This window comes from Argiope bruennichi, chromosome 10 (genome assembly GCF_947563725.1).
Source record: "Argiope bruennichi chromosome 10, qqArgBrue1.1, whole genome shotgun sequence".
Classification (NCBI taxonomy): domain Eukaryota; kingdom Metazoa; phylum Arthropoda; class Arachnida; order Araneae; family Araneidae; genus Argiope; species Argiope bruennichi.
Window position 1 is genome coordinate 114,551,724 of NC_079160.1, and position 24,761 is coordinate 114,576,484.

The following is a 24,761-nucleotide window of genomic DNA, read 5'->3' on the forward strand; positions in this document are numbered from 1 at the left end:
AAATTCAGAGCACAGATATAACACCCATTCTGTAGATATCTACTAAATTTGAAGCCAAACAGCCAACGGATTGATCGTATTTTGGTCTGTTTTTTCAGAAACATGTAAACGCGATAATTCAAGAATGCATTAACTAAATATATGAAATTTGGTGTGGGATTTTGTGACTAGAAGTGACTTTTTAGTCAAATGGGTTGAGAAACGAGTGTCTAGAGCACTCATTCGATTTTTGGATATTATTAATAACATTCCAGGGATTAATTTCCAAAAGACTTGCCGAGAATGGCACCATAGATTCTGTAAAAATGCTAAATTCACGCCAAGTTAATATTTTGTTAATATTTTAAGTCAATGGTTCCGTTAAGTATTTATGCAAAGGCCGTCTCTGGCATGGTAAGTTAATTAGAGAATACGCGAGAAAGTTTTGGGAAGATCACTCCCGCTAGGTTTTTATTCAATCAAAAGTGTCCCTAGAATTAAATTCTCCTGTACCTCAACTGCTGAAGACAAGAGAAAAAGACAAGAAAAACTAAAATACACCATCTATTTAAAGACACTCCTAAAGGAACCGTTAACATCATTTCGATTAAAAATGAAAGCCTTGACCATGCTTAACGCTTTGCACTCAGAAAAATAAATCAGTGCTTAATTATTCACCTAATATAAGGACTTGTTTATTACTCGGAAATATATATATATATATATATATATATATGGGTGTGTAATGACCAAGCAATAACAAGTTCGAATTGGTATTTTATAATTTAACGAATGACAATAAAATTAGGCTAGTGATGAACAAATGATGATAACTAATTTATAGGATGGAGTGGATAATCAAATTCAGCGATAAAATGTTCATCTTTTAACAATACGTCGTAATATTTCGTCTTCGTCTTTTTAAACACTTCGTAATAATCCCGCTTCATCTAGCCGTCAACTGAACGTCGCTGTTGTTTTCTCCACAAGAGGCACTGCTTAGTGGCGGGAAGTGAGTTGAAAGACGTCGCTCAATGGCGAGAAGTGAGATACCACAATCTCGGTCTTCCTGGAACCGGCTGATCCTCCAGACGATACTGTAATGCAAACAAAACAACAAAAAGAGAAAGAAATACAATAGGAAACCAAAATTACAAAGGTCTAAAAAAGTGAAAAGTTCACGATATCAGAGATCTGACATCGTGTTCCAGGGTTTCAAGTATTTGGCACATGTTGTCGTAAAGTTGGGTCTTTCGTGATTTCCGTCTCTGATAACGACATAGGTATTTCCTCCTTTTGCTCTAGCGATGCTGTAGGGTCCTAGATACTTCGGTTTTAAGTGTCAAGTGTGATCCAAACTGAGTTCTTTTAATGACAATAAGATCACCAACTCTGTAAAGTTTTGGTTCTCGTCTTGAATCTTGAAGTTTTGCTGCTTCGCATGCTTTCTCAGTCCTTCTCTTTGAGCTTCAAAATTGGCCTGAAATTCAGCTTCGGGTATTTCTTTGAGCTTGTCTGAGCCTCCAGTATTCATCTTAGTACAGCAATTCGAAAGGTGCGGTGTCGATACTTCGTTGATAGATGGAATTTATCTTTTGTTGTAGTCCATTTGTGAACTTGTACCACAAGATCAGGTGGATCCGTTCAATCCTGGCGGCGGTATGCAATTCAGTTTAGAAATTAGAGTTATAGATTCTTAAGACAGACTTTTCAGCTAACAGTAATTTTAACTGATTAAATGAGTGTCTTTTCTCTTCACTAAATTTAAACTTTTCAGTCTTATTTTAATAAACCAGTTTTAATAAGATACATGATTATCAAATTACGCATGCATCGATATATAGAGTACGATGATTATCTTTCTTCCCAAAATCGGTCGAGCTTTTCTAAAAGCCGAGGTTTTTTTTTGTAAATATATGGTTTAAACCGATATGGATTATCGCGCTACTGTTGTGTTGCGCAATCGTTAATTTTTAGAAAAGCCAGTTTTTTTTCTTTTCTTTCTTTTTATTTCAAAATTTTTCAAGCTCTAAAACTTATTCCTATCTAAAAAAATTCGGTTACATGGCGGACATTCGCACCAAATTGTAACTTTTTATTGGTGTTGCGGCAAGCAAGCAAACATTTTAGCATAATTGTTTTTAGCTTGAGTGGCATCACCCTTGTTATTGTTGTCATTCTAAACACTAGGCGATAGCAGGTGGCAATTGCCCCCTGTCGGCAGTCTCTGTGAAAGTGTTCACCAATTCAGATTGGTAGTAGAGATTTGCGCATGATTGAATGGGATTATTTAAAAACCACCTTAAAGTTAATATATTGTAAATAGTCGAAATATCGAAGTAATGGTTAAAGTGTTTTGATTATATTTGGCAAAATAATCGATAGGATGGTAGGTCAATAAATATGCCGTGTTTTGTGAAAAACGTTTGATAGACCGACTAAAATCTGAATGCAATGAATGCCGAAGACGTTAAGTTCGCAAATATTCAGTTATCTGATTAAATTGTCTTTCATTAAGCCTATAATTTGTACTACTTTTGGCAATATAACTGCTAAGGTAACAAGTGAATAAGATATCGATAAGGCGATAGTCTCATTTTGCTGGTAATTTTTGGCCGGCCAACTATGAATTCAATGCGGTGAGTGTCGATGACATTAAGTCTGCAGATTTTCAGACATTTGATTGAAATGTCGTTCATTTAGCTTATAATTTCCACTATATATGGCAAAATACCCGACAAATGAATAAGATATCGCATTCTACGGGCAATTTTTGGTTGGCTGACTATGAAATGAATGCGATGAATGTCGAAGACTATATCCACAGATTTTCATACATTTGATTCAAATGCTGTCCATTATATTTTTAATTTGCACTACTTTTTGAAATATAACCGACAAGGCGACACGTGAATAAGACATGTCGCATTTTGTCAAAAAATTTTGATAAGTCGACAAAGAATTCAATGCGAATGGATGTCGACGACATTAAGTTCAAATTCTCAGTCATCTGATTTAAATTTTATTATGTTCATTCAGCATATAATTTATGCTATATTTCGCAGATAATCAATAAGCTGGCAAGTGAATAAGACGTCACATTTCAGTATTATGACTATGTAATCGGGAAACGTATCGTTTTTATTTTATTTTCTTCCATTTACTATTCGCAGCAAATACTATATACTTTCAGCTGCTTCTACATTTTTAATAGACTTTGAATAAAGATGTCTTGATAAAAAGATGATTAAAATAGTTATTCATAGAATATTCAAAAATAATACATTAACCCCTTGACATACGAATTTACTTAACTTCCTAATTAGATGGCAGATCTTATTTGGGATAATTATTGTTAATTTAATCCCTTGAATAATATAAGGGCATTTGGGGTAATGATGCGTTTTCAAGTGATTTGCATTTTAAATTACTTAATACTTTCACTTAATTGCAGATTTAAAATTAAAAATCTAGTTATTCCATACGCGAGTCAGACTCGTCATTGTATACGAAGGGGTTGAGAATAACCAACGCATGCAAGTGAGGGGATAAAACTCACTTTTGGAAAGGAATATTATCGCGCAATAACTTCGAATTAAAAAAAGTACTTTACCATAAGAACACATGCCTAAAAATGAAGATAGGGGAATACCTATTCGATATCTAATTGTTTTTTTTAAAAATAAAATGCATTGATTTGTTAATATATAATATTGAAAAATAAATACATGGGGGATCTAATGTTTAAACAATCCATTTTTCATATCTTGCATAAAATGGTAACTTTATACATATATTTTCTCCACCTTTTTAAGAAACAACATCAGTGCATCTTTTCAGCATTCTAAATTGTTCGTATCCGGAATATAGTAAAATTTCGTTGAGTACGCGCACTTATTCTCCTCAGATTCGAAACACATCTGAATTCCTGCTTGTTTTTGAATCCTTACATAACAAATGTTTTAAGTAGGGGACTATGAAGAAAAATCGATTTTTTGGCGGAAACATCGAATATATTTTATTTATTATTCTGGATTTCTAAAAAAGTTTCTTTTATAAAAATTTTTGTTTCAGCATTCATTTTATATAGCTTCAGATATAAAGTAGTAAGAGCTTGTATTTGCTCATTTAGCATGACTCGTCATTGTGGCGTAGTTTGTTTTTCTGTCTATGTTCTACAATCAAAAAATCGAATATAATCATATTCTTTCTAAAATTAGATCTCAGAGAAGTTAAATCTCACGAGTATTAGAAAGGAATAGATTCTAATATTGACAATTTTTTGATGGTCAGTAAAAGAAACTGAGAGCATTTATTTTTACAAATACCTTTATGCAGTTTTAACAAAGAAAGAAATCAGTAGCGTCTGAATAAAATAAAAGAAGCTAAATAATACTTGATTTTCTTTAATTAAATCTATTATTATGATTTATTTTGAAGCCAAATTAGAAATATCGTGCTTGCCCCCCCAGTCCAATTTGTCTTGCCGCCGCCTCTGTTTGTTATACCAGCGTGTCTCAACCTATGGTGCCGAAATCTGTATGTGAATCGCTACTTTAAATTTATACTTCCTAATTTTTTACGAAACATCCTCAGGTTTATTTTCTTACTGAATTTTTGTGTTTATTTTTCCGGTGACAGCAATAGCAACGGGTGATGAAGACACCCGTTGCGTCCTACTCAAGCGGAAACGAAATACTATTGGATGTAATATTAGAGATGCATAATTCACGATTTCTTGAATAACCAATATTTATGCTATTGTTATTTTTAAATATTTGTTCCAAATCATTGATATTTTAATCGTATTTTACATTTTTTTTAAATATTTCATTTAACCCTTTAAGTAACTTGGGATTGATTTAATTTAACTATTTGAGCTAAAGATTTAATTTAATTATTTTTCTAAACCATTTATTTAATGCATTTATTAGAATAAAGTATTTTCTGAAAAAATTGAAATAAAATTATCTCTTTAAAATTTTGATTTAAGTTATATATTTTTCCCAATAGATGGCACGTACAGAATGAATGCCAAGAGAAGTTCACGTCGCAGGCTATTAGAAATTGTTTTTCTGGGATATCGGTATTGTCAAGAGAGAAGGAACTGAAGTAAAAAGAAAAAGAAAAAAAAATCACTCATACTACTGACTCGCAAAGAAATTTACAAACGCATCCTGTTAATAGCCCCAATCACGGATATATGCATTTAACAATGATTTTGAAATTCTAATAATAACTACTTTACTTTTCAATCTTTTCATATATTTCTCCCTTTCTCTTTATGACCGAAATTGAGGGGATGGGAGAATAGTTTCCCTGAGGTTAAATTCTATTTCCGGCGTATCCTCTTCTCCTGTGGGGACACCCTTTCTATTCTTCCGTTACACCCCTTCTTCCGGAAGTGTCGGTCTGAGGCGATATCTGACATCAAATGTTCTCCGTGGCGATCTTATTTCCCCGATAATGATTGATACCTAATTTCGTTAATTTATCTATAGGAACTTGGAAGGAATGAATTAGGGTGAAAACGTTTAGCCGACAAAATAAAATATTTTCCAGAATATAATGCAATTAAATAACACGATTTTTAATGCGTTTTATAACGTTTGGCAACAGAAACATTTTAAATAATTTTAATCGTTATATATATATATAATGTAGGCATATAAGTTTTTAATCAGAAGGCAGTTTCGAAGACAGTGAAAAGATTTTCGATTTTCTTTGGCGTCGTTTTATTTCATCCAGGGGAAGCACGCATTATGTGCAAGCAGGAGCAACGAGCACACGCACAACACAGAGCGAAATGAGGGAAAGCTCATGAAAATTTTATCCCTGGTCTTATATGACATGAGATATTGATAGGGAAAATATCTCTTCACAGTGCTTATATTTAATAAGATTTCGATAGGGATTTTCTCTACACGCGCTGACCCAGGCAAGGGAATCACAGGGATCTTTTTAAAAGAATGTGCTTGCTGGACATTTTTCTAGCCCTTCAATCGGAGTACGAGAACGCTTCGGCTTTTAGCCGATTCAGTAATTTTGCAAAGCTTCTGTTGAATTAATTAGATAGAAAAAGTGTAATGGGATCAGGAAATAAGAGAATAATTTAGAATGAAGTTAATATGGGTTGAATTGCGATAAAACTGTGGAAATTAATTTGGATATTAAATTAGAATTTAAAATATCATTATATACATATATAACTACTATCTTTTTTGATAAATGGTTGGGGAAAAAAACTTTTCTATTGATCCATATATTGATAAAATCTGATATTCCAGGAATAGGAATCTCTTAGATTTTACACCTTTTCTGTCATTCAATTCAACAGAATTATATTATTAACCAATTTAAAATTTAGTTTGAATAGCTTTCAATTTTTAGAAATGTGTTTGGGAACAATAAATATATGAATAATATTATTGTATTTAACTCATCAGATTTATTACAGCTTTCTTAATTGTTTGCAAAAACCAATCTAGGGAATTATTTAACTTATATGTTAAATTAGCGCAACTAATTTCATGTGTTATGTGTTTATTTAAAAGCGTCTTATATACTCAGCTCGATTTTTACACTGTTTATGAATAAACAAGTTATAAATAGTATCATTTATGCTATACCGCTATAACGTGTTTTTATTTATATATTGTATATTTGGTCCGTTAAGCAACGAAAGACATATTCTTTAGAAAATTATATTAATGGAATTGTATTCAACGGGTCCGCTATTACCTTGTTCAAGGGTAAAATATAAAAAGGTAAGGAGGAGACTTGTACAAAATCGATGTTTAAAATTTTTTATGGTTTTGTTGAACAGTATTTAGAAATTATAGCGGTTTTTTTTTTTTCAATATGAAGTATTAATTAAATATAATTCTTATTTATATTATCGAAATAATATATTAACTTTAGTGTTAAGTTCTTTTAACTCCTAAAACTATATAGTTTTGAGAGGCCCATAAACACTGCAATTTGCTGCCCTTACTTAACACGACAGCAATTTGTAAAAAAAAATTTCTATGAGACTTAGCTAAAAAAATTAGAAAAGAATTTTTTTAATGTAACATTTATTTTAACATTTAAAACTGGTCATTTGAGGATACTTTTATTTTATAATAAATAATTTGTAATTAATGAAATTTTATGATTTTTTTAAAAATATACTCTATGTTTGATTCTATAAAGCTTTCCGTGAAAAAATAAATTAAAGTTCTAATAAAAATAACGTGTAGACATTCCACACACCGGAATATAGTTGATTGACAGTCAAAAGGCGGATTTCAACGATTCCTTAATCTTCAGAAATTTCGTCTTTATTGTTTTCAGACTCTAAGATTAAGCATTTTTTTCAAACAACTTTATGACAAATTTATGAATTGTTATATTTTCCAGTCTATGAAACTAATGATTTCATCTCTTTTATGTACCTCTTAAATAATTTTTAGCTAAATAAAAATAAGAAATTTTATGTCAAAATGGTAATTTATTTTTTTGCATTACAATTCAAAATATTTTTTTATTAGTTTATTGAAATATAAACAAGAATTAGTTCAATAATTTTAATGCGACCATTATAATTTTTTCTGCTAAGGAAAAATCCGCGTTAAACTGAAAATGAATATTATAATAAAAACTTAGAAATGTTAATAAACGAAACTGTTTTTTACCACATTGCCAACTGTAATATATTGATCAAGACCGACCAAATAATAGAGTAGCGTGACAAAATAATTCTTCTATTTATAGTATTATATATTTAGGAAAAAAAAAACTTATTTTCCATCTAGATTAATATTATTTACAATTATCAAATAACATTTCAAACACGAAATAGTTCTTCGATTAAATCGGAGAATAAGTCACCAAAAAAACCGCTAACGGGCTGTTAGATCTAAACGGCTGATCCAGGAATCCATCTTAACGCAGAAACCCAAATCACACTAAGCTTCTCAAAAAAAAAAAAAAAAAATCCCAGCACACTGAGGTTTCTTCAAATTTCATTTCAAAGCTTTTTTCTCTTCTGCTGTCTTTTCGGAAAAAAAGCCTCGCACTTTATTTCCATCAGATATCCGTCTCTGGTTTCCTTACGGATGAACTTGAGTTCCCTATCATCCAACAGCTGTTCAACAACGCTTCCTCAATGGTCTCGACTCGATCGAGGGAGTGTCTGTTTGTGATCGACCCTCTCAAGCACATGTTACTTATAATCAGTTCACAGCTGAGATCGGCTGGAGTGCACTTGATAGCAATTAATAGCAACAGTTGTTGGTGATTGATCGTTTCTTGATGATTTGAGGAATCTCTAAATAAAGGGAAAATGCTTTGCATTTGGACTTTTTAACATTCTTCCTTCAAGACATGATGGATCTATTTTAAACGACGGGATGCACATCTGTGTTCCCTTACCTGCATACAACAAATGACTAGACACAATGACTCTACTAGTGAAATGGATCCACATCTGGTGATCCGTAGGCATTTAACTATGTGTGGAAACGGGTGACGTTACATCTCGTCGGAATGCCAATTACCATATGAGAATAAACGGGAAACATTACACAACCGTATTACTGATGATGTATAAAAATCATATCCTTATGCAAACAATTAGATTTTCTGTCACACATTTTTAAAAAGTATTCACATTTGGATGAATTTCTGTGCATTATGCAAGATGTATTTAAATATCTGTAATGAGCAATAGAGTGAAAAGAAAATAGCCTTATTTCTTTATTAAATTAATTTTAGTTTAGTAATAGTGCAGAAAAGCTGCTTTTGAGGTTAAAAAATAATTTTTTAAAATTTGGTTGAAATATCAGATCACTTTGACCTCAAAAAGCATAAAATTTGTAAATAAAAGGAAATTTTTAAAATGGCCTTTAAATTTTTTTTTCTTAGATTTTTGTTTAGAAATAGTGCGTTTCGTTATTTTTTAATTAACAACCAAAATATTCAATAGAAATAATTTATATGGCAGAACAGCGTTTGCCGGGTTAGCTAGTAGTTAAATAATAACATTATCAAAAATCAACTGCACAATGAAACACAGACCATTCTAAATTTTAATTTTTTTAATCAAAATTTTAAATTTTATATTCGAAATTTAAATGAAAATTTAGAACTATTCGATACAAAATGGTTCAATATAAGATGCATATTTAAAGCAAGAAAACATGTTATATAAATTCCATAATTGAAACACATCCGTACAAAGTCACACTTCTGCATATTACATTTTATATTTCTAATAATAAATCACAAATTTGAAACTTTAAAAAGGTACAAAGTGTCACAAAAATTATACATTTATAGGAACACACTATAACAAAAGAAAAGTACTTTAATTTGCAATACTTTTCAATAAAATACAAATTTTTATTGTAAACATATTAAAGCATGTGTATGAAACATGATCACATGGATAAGCTGACTTCACATGAAATAAGTAATTAAGACATAAATATTCATTTACATGTTTCACGGAATATAAGGTGATTTACACAAGAATATCCTAAATTTGCCGGTCTGTTAATAGAAAACAATCTTCTTATTTATCAAAAATAACAAGTGAAAATTTAAATTCGAAGCAGTTAAAAGAGTTCAATGCGAGTCAGTCGGGAAACGAGAAGGATATCGAAGTACGATAACACATCCACACTTCTCTGCATACCCGGAGTGAAGCGTTGAAAGGTAGCGAATATGCGTGTCGGGTGACAGTTGATTCTGTTTTCCCTTGCGGCTACAGCAAATTGCAGGTGTTTGTCCCACCCCCCGTTAAAAAATGATGTTCCTAAACTTAAAACGTGCATATCTCCAGGCTTTCAAAGCGTGATATTGAAGAAACTGAAAGGGTATGGGATGAGTGATCGTATCGTCTTGGTATTGTTCGTATTTTTGGAGGTGCTTCTACTAAACATTTATTACTGTGTTAAGTTTTTAATTGTTATTTATAATTTCGGATGAACAACAAGATTTCACTTTGTTTCGTTTACTTCAAAAGCCCTGCAAGGTTGAAATATTCATTTAAATATTCGAATTACCCTGCATAATAACAGTGAGCATGCATTGTATCCTACAAAATAGAATTTCTAGAAGAGATTATTTCAATATATTTGAGTAAAATAAAAAGCCTTTATTTATTTATCTTTTGCCTATGTTTTCTGAATCATTAACTTCCTAAAATAATCATTATTATAAGTCTTTCTCTTTAAAATGAAGTGAAGCTCTCCCATTAATAAGCGTTCAACATCAGAACTGTATATTCATACATTTTCTATGATATTTGGCAAATGCATTAAAGAAATGGAATGAGAATATCTTATATTAAAAAATTCACATGAATATACGGATGCTTTTTCGTATGCGTTCGAAAATGAACTTTTAAATTTTATATACAAGAAAATGTATATTTACAGATGTCATATCCATGCGGTTTCAGTTTCATATCCACCCTCAGATGTATGTTTAAATCAGAATGTTGAAAAAAATGGTTTACTGCAAATGTCGCATGCATACTGTTTCTTTTCCAAATCGATCATGAAATGCAAGTTAAATACGTGCCGCTCAGAAAACCTTTCACTGCAAATTTCACAAACATGCGGTTTCTTTATCATATATATTCGCAAATATAATTTTAAACTAGATGCATTAAAGGTTTTGTTACAAAATTTCCAAACATGGAATTTATCATTCGTATGCGTCCGTAAATGAGTTTTTAAATATGACTGCTGAGAATATGTCTGATTAAAAATTCACATGTTTACGTTTTCTCTCAAGTATGCCTAAGTAAGTGTATTTTGAAACTCCAATTATTCGAAAAGGATTTGTTACAAAATTCACATAAATATGGTTTCTCTCCCGTATGCGTACGTAAATGTCTTTTGAGAGTCCCCTTAACCGAAAAGGACTTGTTACAAATGTCACAGGTATACGGTTTCTCTCCCGTATGCAGACGCAAATGTAGTTTTAAATGCTCATTCCGGGAAAAGGCCTTTTTACAGAACTCGCATGTATACAGTTTCTCTTGCGTATGTGCTCGTAAATGTATTTTGAAACTCCCCTTATCCGTAAAGGGTTCGTTACAAATTTCACATGTATACGGTTCCTCTCCTGTATGCGTATCTAAATGTATTTTAAAACACCTCTTATCCTTAAAGCGTTTGCTACAAATGTCACAGGCATACGGTTTCTCACCGGTATGCGTATCTAAATGTCTTTTAAAATACCTCTTATCCGTAAAGGGTTTGCTACAAATGTCACAGGTATACGGTTTCTCACCGGTATGCGTACATAAATGCACTTTCAAATTCCCCTTCCTGGGAAAGGCTTTCTCGCAAAACTCGCATGAATATGGTTTCTCTCCCGTATGCGCACGTAAATGCACTTTTAAATTGCACCTCTTCGAAAACAATTTATTACAAAATTCACATGCATACGGTTTCTCTCCCGTATGCGTACGTAAATGTATTTGGAAAGTCACCCGAACCGAAAAGGATTTGTTACACAATTCACATGCATAAGGTTTCTCTCCCGTATGCGTACGTAAATGTTTTTTAAAACTACTCTCATCCGAAAAGGATTTGCTACAAAAGTCACAAGTATACGGTTTCTCTCCTGTATGCAGACGCAAATGTAGTTTTAAATGCCCATTCTGGGTAAAGGCTTTCTCGCAAAACTCACATGTATATGGTTTCTCTCCCGTATGCGTCCGTAAATGTGTTTTGAAACACGTCTTATTCGAAAAGGATATGCAACAAAATTCACATGTATACGGTTTCTCTCCTGTATGCAGACGCAAATGTAGTTTTAAATGCCCATTCTGGGTAAAGGCTTTCTCGCAAAACTCGCATGTATATGGTTTCTCTCCCGTATGCGTCCGTAAATGTCTTTTGAATTTGGAAATCACAGAAAATTCTTTGTTGCAAAAGTCGCAAGGGTAGGATTTCTCGTTCGTACGCGACATTAAATAAATTTTTAAATGTGATTGTTGAAAAATTTCTTTACTACAAGTGTCATATGTAAGTGTTTTCTCTTTAGTATGCACCAGTAAACATTTCTTTAAATTCGGGAGCTGAGAAAATATCACAAAATATTCAAGCGTATGGTTTTGTCATTAGGTGGGCAATGAGAAAATTCCGTTTTTGAAACATTTATTTCTATATGACACAAGCACAAGACAACTCATTAATTCTAATTTGCCAATAAAATTTTCATGATGGTCACAATTTAAATGCTGTTGTCCATATATGTCAAAACAGAAGTTTCTTCATTATGTTAATCAAAAGGGAAAATTTTGAATGCAATTTTTGGAAGAATGTTTTATAGCATGGGTCATAAGAATAAAATTCCTTTTTATATGTCAGTAACAATACTCACCCATATGCACTAATAAATAATAAAAATTATAGCTTAATTAAAAATTTCTAAACAGATGTATTGGGGAATTTATTATTTCATGATTCTCGATTCCATCGAGATATGTTGTATGTTGCAAGTTCGGATAATGGATCTTTCAAAAGTCAAACCTTTCTTATTGTAGCCAATTTTATTGCGAAAAATATGATGATTTATCAGCTTTTCTCCTTAGCAAGGCATTAGGTTCAAGACAACGCAATTTTGGAATCTAAAAAAAAAATTTTAAAAATGCAGTGTTACATTAAATAATAATATTTATAATAAGCAAATTAATCAACTAAATTTATCACTATCTTCTTAAATATTACAGCTTTTATACTACACAGCTAGAGGAAGTTTGCATTCTAACCATGCTATTTGCATTCTATATAAATAGCGAAAGCACTTTGAACCATGATTTCATAGTACGTCATTTGAAGTGGTCCCTTGAAAACCCATAAAAGAGTATGTGTAGTATTTATTTATTTATTTTTCGTCTAGAGATATTCAAGGAATAAGTGCTAAAAATTAGGGCGGGTGGGGACTGTCATCTTAAATTTGTCAGTATTAGATTATATAAATACGAACATTGTAAAAGATTTTTGAAGGATCTATTAATTTTCCCACACAAGTGAGTTATGTGAAATAAGTCCGACTTTCGAGAAACACGATTGCTATTTTGAGACTGAACTGATTCATTCATGTCTCCAAGAGATAACAAAGACAGTACCCAAGTTAAAATATCCTTCTCTAAATCTTCATGCTACATCACAACGAATTTTACATACATTCAGATCTGTGCACAGGGCTAACTTTAGAAGCAATCTAGTCTAAAATCTGAAATCGAATACAACTCATCCCTAAGTGAAAATACATCAAAAAGGAAATTCATCAATTATTTGCAGAATTTATTTTTATTGTCCCCTCTTAAAATCAAATGATGATGGATATGCATGGCAATGCAAATTGCATATTTGTATATTGCATATGTCATACAAATAATTTCACAAAATAATATTCATTTATTGTTTATATTCAATATTCATTATTAATCTTATTTGCGAATAAGATTTCATTTTTGTAATATAAAAGTTTCACATCACCCGCGCCAAAATGAAGATTTGGGTTGATGTAAGCACCCTAAACTTTTAATATCGCAATCAAGTTCACACGCTAGGTTTATTACATATTTTTTCCCCCGTTTGAAAGTCAGCCATTTATAAGTGTCATCAAAAAATAAAACTTTTCACTTTAATAACATTTAACTCTTTTCATTTACAATTGACTATTAATCTATTTATTTTGCATTCTATACTACAATGCAAAATGTGATCACATTGAGCCAAAATTCATATTATATCTAATGATCAGCATAAGCCACCAACTAGAGTATTTCATTCCAAAGAGTTTCTGCAGCCTCTATGCTATTGTGATAGAATCGAACTTCCACCGATATAATACACACAATATATTTTCTTCATCATACAATTCTATAATTGGAAAATTATTATGGTTTATTCTTTTTTTGTAATAGTTTTTCATTACAAAAACGTGGAAAGATTATACTTAAATCGATTATTTGAATGACTCCTTTGAATAACTTATAAAAATGAATTAAAATTTAACTATCCGTAATTAGGTCAGAATAATAATTTGAAATATATCAATAAAATTAAAACTTATAGAAAATAGCATTTACATTGAAATATCTATTGATGTTATTACATTGTTTTATATTAAAAAAAGTTATGACTAATTCTTCGATGACTGCAAACTTTCCCTTTTGCATGAGACTGTATGCAGTTAAAACAATAAGCATTCACCCGCAAGAAGAATCGAAAACTGTTGTTTTACGCAGTTAAAAATAATTACAAATGTTGTTACATTTTTCAAAAAAAAAAAAAAAAAAAATTCAAACTCTATTTAGCTGTGCAAACAGGAAAACGGACCAGCCGTAGAAGACATGAAATCCAACTGGAAACAATATTAATCAACAGCTCTTACTTCCCATAAATTTGCACCTCAGATTTTTTTTTTTCCCACATTTTCAAATTTTGAGTATATATATATATATTCTCAAAAGCTTGTAAAAAAATATCAATGCAGAGAGAGCTATAAAAATTATAAATTAAATATATCAGAGTGAAAATTTCTGATACATTTAATTAATAATTTTTAAAAACAGTGAACAACTTTTTGTCATTGTTCCATTTTTACTTTCTTATATACAAAGCAAAGAGAAGGTATTTTGATTGTCAAAAAATTTGAGCTCAAAATTTTGATGAATATCCACGTTTTAGATGTTCCTGGGTTCAATAAATGCTTTTCTGGAAAATGTCCATCTGTCTGTGATAGAGTTAACTCAAAAATGTTTTTTTCTTAATGGATCAAATTTGATATATGGTCTTTATACTGAATTTGTAGATTTCTGTAAAATTTGGAGCAAAATCATCCAGAGGAATTCTGCGTATACACTTGTTCGAGTGTAAGATAGCACAACAACTACAACACAGAGAGAGCTCAAGAGCTGATATACACATTAAGATGTTTTTATATATAGCATACAATTATTCATTTTTATAGAAAGAGTACTCAAATCATCAAATTCAATTTCAAGATTTCGTCATCTTTCAAACCTCCAAAAAGCCAAAAGTAATTCTTTGAATGAGATAAATCTACCTGAACTAGATATCTCAAGAGTGCTGTATGCCAGAAAGATGAAATTCCATATGGGGCTTGAAACTTACTTAATGTTGATTTCAATCACATTTCGGCAAAAATTTATCTATGGAAAGTCTGTCCATCTGCCCACCATAATGCTAACAAGATTATTCTAAAATGCAGAATTAGATGAAGGAAATTTAAAAAGTGATTCTTTTACAGTAGAAATTTTAATTTATCAATTCGGTCTCTGAGCCTATAAAGTCGATAGCAAATTGTTATCAAATTAATTTTATTTACTTTAATTTTTAATTATTTGCTTTCTGCTAAATGTCTTTCCTTAGTCACTCAGAAACAATCATACATGGAATACTCAATAAATCAATCAAACATGAAAAATAAAATATCTATCTATCTAATATAACGCTCAATGTGTGTGTGTATTGGCGCTCTACAGGCCAGACCCTTTTGAACTACAGCTACCAAATTTGGTACATGTTTACATTAGAGGTCGGGGATGTGCAACTGGGGTCCCTTTTTTTTTTGAATTTTTAATTAGAATTTAAACTATTAATTAAAAACTAACTTTCCCGTCAAAAAATCTTTTTATTTTCCCCAACGCCAAATGAGTAAGGCTTCAGTTTTTTTTTCCCAACAGTAATGAGTCTAGGGTTAACATTTTTCGGCCGATTATTTCAAACGATTCTGTTTATTTTCTTAATGATTTATGCATTTAAAATTAAACATTGTTTATTAATCGATCGTTCAGATTCATTCTGAAGTACTTTTGAATTAAAATAACACAAAATGAAGGAAATTAAAAATTTCTAATCTGCATAGCGTTACCCCAACTGGCGTAGAAAATTCACGCATGCGCATTGTGTTCTGACTGTTGACAACGAATATGGACTTGGTTTTGTTGGCTTAATATGTTTTCAACAAATTATTTCAAACGATTTTTTTTATTTTTTTAGTGTTTGATGCATTTAAAACTAAACATTGTTAATTAATCGATCTGTTTATGATGAATTTGAGAAAATTTTGTTGAAAACTTCTTGAGATATTATATAAATTAAGAAAAATATTCTTTAGTGCCCAAAAGGTTTAAATACTCAGCGACTCTGTTTTCAGTACTCATATTTAAAAAAAAAATGCTTCATTTCAGTAAAAAAAATATTATTATATTTATTGCAGTTTAATCATTTCCTCTTTAATTTAAAGCATAAATTCTACGGGGGCTAATAGAAAATTAGAGAGATACATATTACGTTATGGCTGAAGACCTTTATAATATTATAAGTAATATATGACTATTAAAATTTGAAATTTTAAAATATTTTAATGAAGAAGCAATTAAAATGGGAGTTCTATAAAATGTTTAATTATTACAATTTTAAGGTGCATTAAGATTGGCGAACCGGCTGATTGCCAAAGGCGGCTAGTAAAAAATAAAATAAATACAAATTTATAAAAAATATTTTCATTATTTGCTGTTCCTTTAAAGAAAAGATTTTATTTATATAAAAAAATAAAAAATTATATTAATAATACAGCTGAAAATAATTTGCAGTTAGTAAAGAATATAACTTACTCAACAAATGAAAGAGTGGTCACATTCTTCCACATAAAGCTCTTAAATGCAATCTTTTCAATAATGTATGAGTGAGCAACAGATCTAGAAAAAAAAAATAATAATAACATAAGAATTAATCAAAAATGGTTCATTTAGTAAGAACCCAACAATGAAACCATTTCACAAACTGAACAGTGCTAAATTAATAAACAAGTATTAAAATATAATTCAGGAGAAATATACTGAAAAAATATTTATCTATTAAAAAATATTTTCTCTATTTCTAAACAAATTTTTTCAAGTAATTTCACTCAAACATAACAAAAAAATTGTTTCAAGAATGCAAGTTTCTTTGCCTTCCTCTGGAATTTCTTTCAAAATAATTAAGATTGTACGTATTTTAATATTTTTAATGATTTAAATAATTCTACATATTTACAATATGCTCTACCTAAGATATCTAAGGCACCAGTTAATAAAGTTAAAAGTGTACAAAGAAATAGAGAAGTTCAAAACCAAATAAATAATTAAAAGAATTCCTTACTTATTTCTTTAATGAGCAAGATCTGCAGAATTTGTATGAGATCTTCAATAATATATATATATTTTTTTAGACATGATGAGTATTATCATGTCTTCTATTTCCAACAATGGCTTACGCTTTCAAGAATATATTGTTGTTAACATAATACATTCCTCTAATTTGAGAAGCACAATTCGTGTACATATTCTTGAATATTTTTTCAAAAGAATTTTTGGCAGAGTGCTTATGTGTGATCCACATATTTCAATTCTCTTTGAATTAGAATGTCAGACATAAAAACAAAATCATTTCATAAATATTTGTTCATTTATATATTGTACTTACAATAATATTTGTTTTTCATTCTCTTATACTGAAATTTTTTTATTGAATCCTAAAAGATGAGATAAAGCTGATCTGATGTAAATGTAATTAAGTAAATTATTTTATAATAAAATTTAAATAACATTCAAATGGCAATTTAAATCAAAGAATTCAGCATTTTTTTAATTTAATCACATATGAGAATTTTTGATTTTGATGAAATTTAAAACATTTTAATTTCATTAAAACATTATGACTGTAAATGACAACCTTCTCATCGCTCTTGCATCAATCCATGCTTTGATCATAAGTGCAAGAAATAAATTAGTATAAATAATTGGAACACTGTTTAATTAATGAATGATTCAATTTAATATTAATAATTTATGGCTCACAAATTATAAATATGCAAAGTTATCAATTGAATCTACAGTACTTTAGTTTATTTATGTACTGAGATAAGAACTTACTGAATTAAACCTTCAAAACTTCACACATAATTTAGCGTAATAATAGTACCTTCTAAAACATCTACCAACAATCAACATATTCCTTTTTTATTATGACAAGTAACAGCAGCTGCATGGAATGATATAAGCTATTAACTTGATTTACAAAACAGTTACTTCACAACAAATAAAAGTAAGCAGGAAAATTCTTTTAAAATATTTTATTCTTTAAATATTAAAAAAAAGATTTTTACACATTTATCTAATTTACACAAGAAAATGAACGCAAACACATATTTTTTATTCCCAAATTTAACAATAACTTGTCAATATTAATGTCTAATAGTATTATTTGCAAATTTTTTGATTATAGCAGGTTATTAATATAGGTAGTGTATTAAATTATGATATTTATTAAATAATGGTGGAAGAGTCAAAACTCGTGAAATATATCAAGGAAATTCACCAACTTATGAACACGCTTCTAAATTACAAAAAGAAAGCAAGCATCTGTTAACACAGTTTATACAAAGTTTACAGGCAGAATATCATATTTCTGCCAAAAAATTTCCAATCCTACATAATTCATTAATAAGCACCGAAACTATTTTGTTACATTGAATTATTAACAAATGAAGTTCAAACTTTTTAATACCATGGAACACTAACTTTCTATTTTCTCACTAAATATGTTAATGTTTCTCAAAACCACTTTTTAATAGCAAGTGTTACTTATCATGAAGTCAGTGAATTCAGTTTGCATATAACAGGATATATTTACAGAATACAAAAAAAAGTAGCAAAATTTTTTATTAGGAGGTACTTATAGTACTAGTTTTCTTGGGATCAAAACATTAATCATCTCTATAGCTGAACAAAAATTAAATTAAGATAAAAGGTCACATAATATCAATACAAATGTAATGATGCAATATGAATGAAATATACAATTTTCAAAATATTAATATAAAAAAATAAAACATTTGGATATTTTACTATTGGATAACTGGTATGAAACAAGAAAGGCTATAATAACCATGAAATTCATCTAATTTATTAAAAACATTCTGTAAGATACCCATTCCTAGCAACTGGCCTGTGTATCGTGTTACTCATCGAAAGAGAGAACAAATTCAAGAGATCACAATCACACACCTTCATAGTTCAAGCTATTTAAAAGTGTGCTAAAAAAAGAAACAGTATAAGGTAATGTAGAGCAATATTTTAGAATATAAGGCAGCAATTATTCCTTTGGTACAGTAATTTGAAATATATATAGCTATAAAATTTCAACTATACCATATAAAGTAAGGATAAAAAGAAATGCCTTGATATTCATATCGCATGATAATTAAAACTTCAACAAGGTCACTTAAAGTAATGATAATGATGAAAAGAAAATAAGATAAACTTAGAAATTCTAATTTCATATTCTAATAGAAGACATTTATCATAATCTGAGAAGTCTGCAAAGAATTTATTACCGAAGGAGAAAAAAGGTTTTATAATAGTAAAAGAAATATAATCAAACCATGCACAAATTATAAAGGCAAAATCTTCTGCTTTCTGTCAAATCATCATCTTCCAATATCAGCACATTTGAATACAAGTCATTAAATTTTTAAGTAAGTTTCAATTCATTGATGAAATGTTTAAAAATACCTACTAAAATTCATTATGAAATATATGAAAAGCTACTGAAAAAAACATTATCTTTTTGAAATATGGCACTCTGAACTGCAACTTTAGGGCATTTAACAAATAAAATACAATTCGTAAAAGAAAAAGTGCTTTGCTTCATTCATTTTCAGTAACATGTTACTTTTCATCTTTACTAAAGATGATAAATTGAATTGACCTATATTGCATGAAATAATTAATTGTTTTTGATGAATTACAGCAGTATCTGTATTATTTATACGAAAATAAAGCTTTCATGAAAGAAGCAATCTATTTTCAAGTAAATTCATGAAAAACTTAAGGGAAGAGAGAAGAAATTATTAACAATAAAATTTAAAAATATTTCCTTTTTTTTTTTTGCTTTTATTTTTTAATCTGAAAAATATAATACTGTAAAAAAATAAACATAACTTTCATAAAAAAAAAAAATGTTTTGATAAACAGATATAAATTTTACAACATGGGCGATATACTTTTTATAATTTAAAATTGCCCTTTTTTTTTGCAAATATATATTTGTTATTTTAAATATCTGCCACAAACGTATTTATCACATTAAGAATTAAAATGCTTAGAAAATAAGGTGGTACCTCAAGAACAATCCTTATTATCTGATCATGGATTTTTTTTTCTTTGTATATCATCAAAAAGGAGCAAAAAAAAAAAAAAAGAAAAAGAAAAAGAATAAAGATGAAGCATTGAGAGAACTGTCTTTATTAATTTTTGATCATTATTTCCCTTGAATATAGTATTTAAATGGTTGAGGATATAGAAAGATCAAAACATCTTTTACATTAAAAAATATTGAAAATCAAAGTCAATTTATTTTCAGAGATTTAAAATTTGGAATAGACCTTAAAATTGACTTGCACATAGTTGTCTTTGAAACAAATAGTTTAATTCCTTACAGAAAGAGTGAAACTGGATAGTTAATAGTTTTCTCCTCTATTTTTATTTTAGATTTAATACTGTAAGATCTAATTGTTGGTGAAATTTTTGAAAACAAGACGATGCAGAATGGTTCCATTTTCTAGTAAGACAAAAATCATAGTGCCAAACAACAACAAAAATTGAGCAATTTGAAATTTACTGTTTCAAGAAGATTGCATTTTGCTGCCTCCTGTTCCATATATTACACATTTGATATAACATTCAAATAAGTTTTTTTTCTTCTTTAGTATACAGATTTGTTTCAGTACTTGAAAAAAATAAAAAACCAAATCTTTACTAGCATACATAACCATAAAAATATTAAAAATGCTAAAATCTTCCAAGACTAAAAACAGATAAATGAAATCTTTCCAACTCGGGTGAATGAGTATAAGCTTTCAGAATTCAATTTAAATTTCAAGATGTATAAAAAAGCAAGACATAAAAAATACGAAAAATAGCAGAACCTTGAAAACAACCTGTCCATATAGAAATATCAGGTACAAATCGTCGAATGGCATAAAACTTTAATACAGTAATTTTTAAAAATTCTATTATATTATTTTGGCTAGAATTTTGTCCGCCTTGACGTAAAAGCTGGAACCTGATTCTCGTATTTTATTCATCATCCTCATTTATCTAAACTTACCCAATTCGTTAGTCCTATTTTATTTATAAATCAAAGAAATGCCGAAATTATTCAATTGCGAAGCAATTTTTGTAATTCAGTATTATGCAGCATACGTTTTCAAAAATAAAAACGCATTTCTTAAAATGAGAATTTGATTAAAGCTTACTTTACAGTTTTACATTTTCAATATAAGCACTAATATAGACTCGTTTACTAGGGTAGCGTTAGCTGGAGGACGTTTTGGAGGATCAAGCTAGGTTCCACTTAGTGCGTGTAGACGGCGCCAGCTGTCTACAGCCATCTATAGACGCTAACAAGAACTATCACAATTCCAGGATTGTTATTATGTTATTGCGATTCGAAATAACTAGGGATTGCGATACCAGACCAAAAGTTCAATACCGGTATTCGATATTTTTTAAACCTTAATACCGGGATACCGGTTTTAATACTGGTAGTAGAAATTTTTGAAAAAGAAAGAAAACACAGGTGTTTCTTTGTTTTATTTCCCAGTTTTGTTAAAGAGTGTAAATATCACAAAAAATAATTTGTAACTTATAAATTATAACAGTATATAATCACAAAAAAGTAAAGAAACATCTTATTTATTTAAATCACAAAAAAGTGTAAATATCACTATTCAGTCTGGGGTACTATTACAACTTTTTGAAATGTGATCTTAAAAAACAGTATGTATCAATTGTACTGTCATTAAGCCTGAAAAGTAATTTTGTGTAAAAATTACCAGCTGTCGAAAACGCTCTTTCGGCATCTACGCTAGTTGATGATACTGTTTTCACTGCGCAATATACTTTTTCCAAGTATTTACCTCTAAATCCCTCATCTTCAAATAAATCGATTTCTCGTCGGATGGTTTTGGATATAACTGATTTCTGTATTGTATTTTGGTTTGTTGAAATTTTTTTATTTATCGCTAATTCTAATTTTTGTTCAAGAGACAATTCCTTTTCACTATAGACAGTAGTGACATCATAATCTTCGATAATTGAACCGAATTCTTCTGAATGTGGATAGGGTTGTGGGTAATAACTTTTTAAAAACATTTACTCTAAACTTAATCAGATTTGAATTGGTTATTTTCCATTCTTCTTTTTCATTTTAATTTTTAAAATCCTTATAATTATGTAAATACCATAAGACATTTTCTATTTCGGTATGCCTTTCTTCTGTGCGATTTTTCAATGTAATAGATAATTCTTCAGATAGTGATGTGTGCTGTTCTTTCAGTGACTGCAACATGAAATTTATTGTTGCATTAGCTGTTAATAAATTAGAATCTCTCCGACATAATGGCTCAATAGTCAGTTTTATTGGAAGTAGAGCTGATATAGTTCTGGATATTAAGTCGAATTCACTATTTGAAAAATTAATTTACAGGTTTAATTCGATTATTGCTTTTTGGATTGGATTTCTCAGTTTCAAAATCGTTCCATCATTAGGAGTAAACTATTCCAACGTGTTTTAGAATCTAATGTTAACATATATTCTGTTTTATTTTCAGTTAGTATATATTTTAGTAAAATATCCTTTATATAGGGGAACGTTTAAATATCTTAACAATTTTTCGAACTTTATAAATTATAGGAAGCAATTCTTGATAGGTTAATATTTCATACTCATTAGCAATATCTTCTTCAACAATTACATTGTCATTATCTTCATTGTCAATATCACTCTCACTCTTAATCTTTTCAAAGTTGGAATCCGAAATTTCTATATCCACAGTATTTGGATTCTCGTGTTCTTTATTTTTTTGTTATAATACATCTATTACTCCTAATTGAATTCCATGTGTATAGCACAACTGCTGATTTGCACCAATCAACTTTCCAACTTTTTTCATAATTGTTGCTCCATCAGTCGTTAAGGATACAATATTTTCTTTCAGGGATAATCCATGTTTCGCTAATTTAGATTTAAGCAATTAATTAAGCTATTAATTAGCTAATTAATTTCGCCCGTTATGGAGACATAAAAAATAAAACGTATACTATTTTGCTATGTTCACGATACCTGAACATATAGTGTAGATATTGTAAAAATTTCTAGTAAATACAGAAAAACCGGTATTTAAACTTGTGAATACCGGTATTGCAAAATTGTACAAATGGCTCAAAATACCTTTATTCGGTATCCTGGTATACCGGTATTGCAATCCCTAGAAATAACATTTGGCTGCAAGGACTCTCCATGTAATATATATATAAATTTTTTACTATATAAAAATTTTTTTGTAATAAAAGAGAACGTGCGTGTGTGTCTGCAGAGAAGAATAAATATGTTTTGGAGGGTGGGAAAGTGGTTTGGTACAGCAATTTTTTAATTTTTATTATTTAAAAACAGCGAAAATGTTTGATGTTTTTCTAAAATAAATTCCGAAAATGTTTCCAGATTAAAAAAGATTTTAATTCATATTTAAAATTATATATTTATACATATATCTTTTTAATTATAAAATCTTATGATATTCCTTCTTTATTTTAACAAATTTTTAAATATTGATTTTCAACGATATCGTAAATGAAAGACAAATAATTTTCATTGTTCAATCAAAGCTGAACGATTTTCTTTGTTAAAGAAATATGAGATAAAATTATTCATACTTTTAATATAATAAAATTTATAGGCTGGCATAAATTGCTTCTTTCGGCACAGATTGTTGGACTTATTGCTTACAAATTTAACTATTTCTTGGATAGCAATATTAAGAAATAGTGTTTCAAAAATTAAATTAAGATTTTAATAAAAAAATTAACAAAATTCCATCATTTTCTTTAATTACTTCGAAAACATATCACTCACCAAAAACATTTTCAATTTTAAAAAATTAGTTTTTCAGTTTTCTCTTTTTTAATTTCATTCAATATTTTTCTTCTTTGATCTTAGTATTTTTCAAAATACTTTTATATTTTTCAAAAATATTTTTCATTGGTTTAGTAAACTATACTTCTATTCGAGCATATTGCAGTGATATTAAATACAATTTTATGTGCAAATTATTGTCATTTTAATTTTTTAAAGATAATATAAAACTAAACAATTAAAATTTACAACCTTGGTTTCCTTTGTTTTGGATGAAGATTCAAATCTACTTTATTATTTTCATTTCTATTATTTATATTTCATTTATTTTAGGTTAACATAAAATTAAAAATTAGGTATTACTGGAGCATCGTCTTTTTTTTTCCAATAAAATACAGTTGAATTTTTTTATTTCACCAGATTTTTATGGCTTTTTTTAGCATTCAATAAAATTAATTTTAAAAGTTAACTTTCTATAAGTTTTAACACATTCCCTTCTTAGCTTAATCATTAAATAAGTCTTCCATCAACTGCAAGATAATTTTCTTGGAAGGTGATGTTAATTATTTATATATTATAGTTTGCTAAACAGTTATTCTCATAAAAAGCTAAAAAACAGATTTCTTATAATAATTTGCAACTATATATAACTCGTTCTTTTATTCCAATTCATGTATTAATTTAACAAAAATTAAATTTATTGCAAATACTTAATAATTAATTGACATAATTAATACTAAATGTATGATGGGCAGACCAGCTGGCCACCGAAAGCAGCTGGTACAT

The 24,761-nt window shown here is 29.1% G+C and overlaps 1 protein-coding gene across 3 annotated transcripts; it reads right to left on the reverse strand.

Annotated features, from left to right (window-relative positions):
• Window positions 1-9,113: 9,113 nt before the first annotated feature.
• LOC129989183 (zinc finger protein 431-like) lies at window positions 9,114-21,410 on the reverse strand. Of its 3 annotated transcripts, none has more exons than XM_056097555.1 (3): window positions 21,319-21,410; window positions 16,634-16,717; window positions 9,114-12,610 (listed from the first exon to the last, which is right to left on the reverse strand). In XM_056097555.1, the coding sequence occupies exon 3, from the start codon at window positions 11,948-11,950 to the stop codon at window positions 10,760-10,762; it is 1,191 nt and encodes a 396-aa protein (XP_055953530.1). In that variant the 5' UTR covers window positions 11,951-12,610; window positions 16,634-16,717; window positions 21,319-21,410; the 3' UTR covers window positions 9,114-10,759. The 3 variants fall into 3 exon arrangements, with proteins under 3 accessions (XP_055953530.1, XP_055953529.1, XP_055953531.1); XM_056097554.1 differs by lacking the exon at window positions 21,319-21,410 and adding an exon at window positions 21,171-21,312; XM_056097556.1 differs by lacking the exon at window positions 21,319-21,410 and adding an exon at window positions 20,989-21,007.
• Window positions 21,411-24,761: the final 3,351 nt, after the last annotated feature.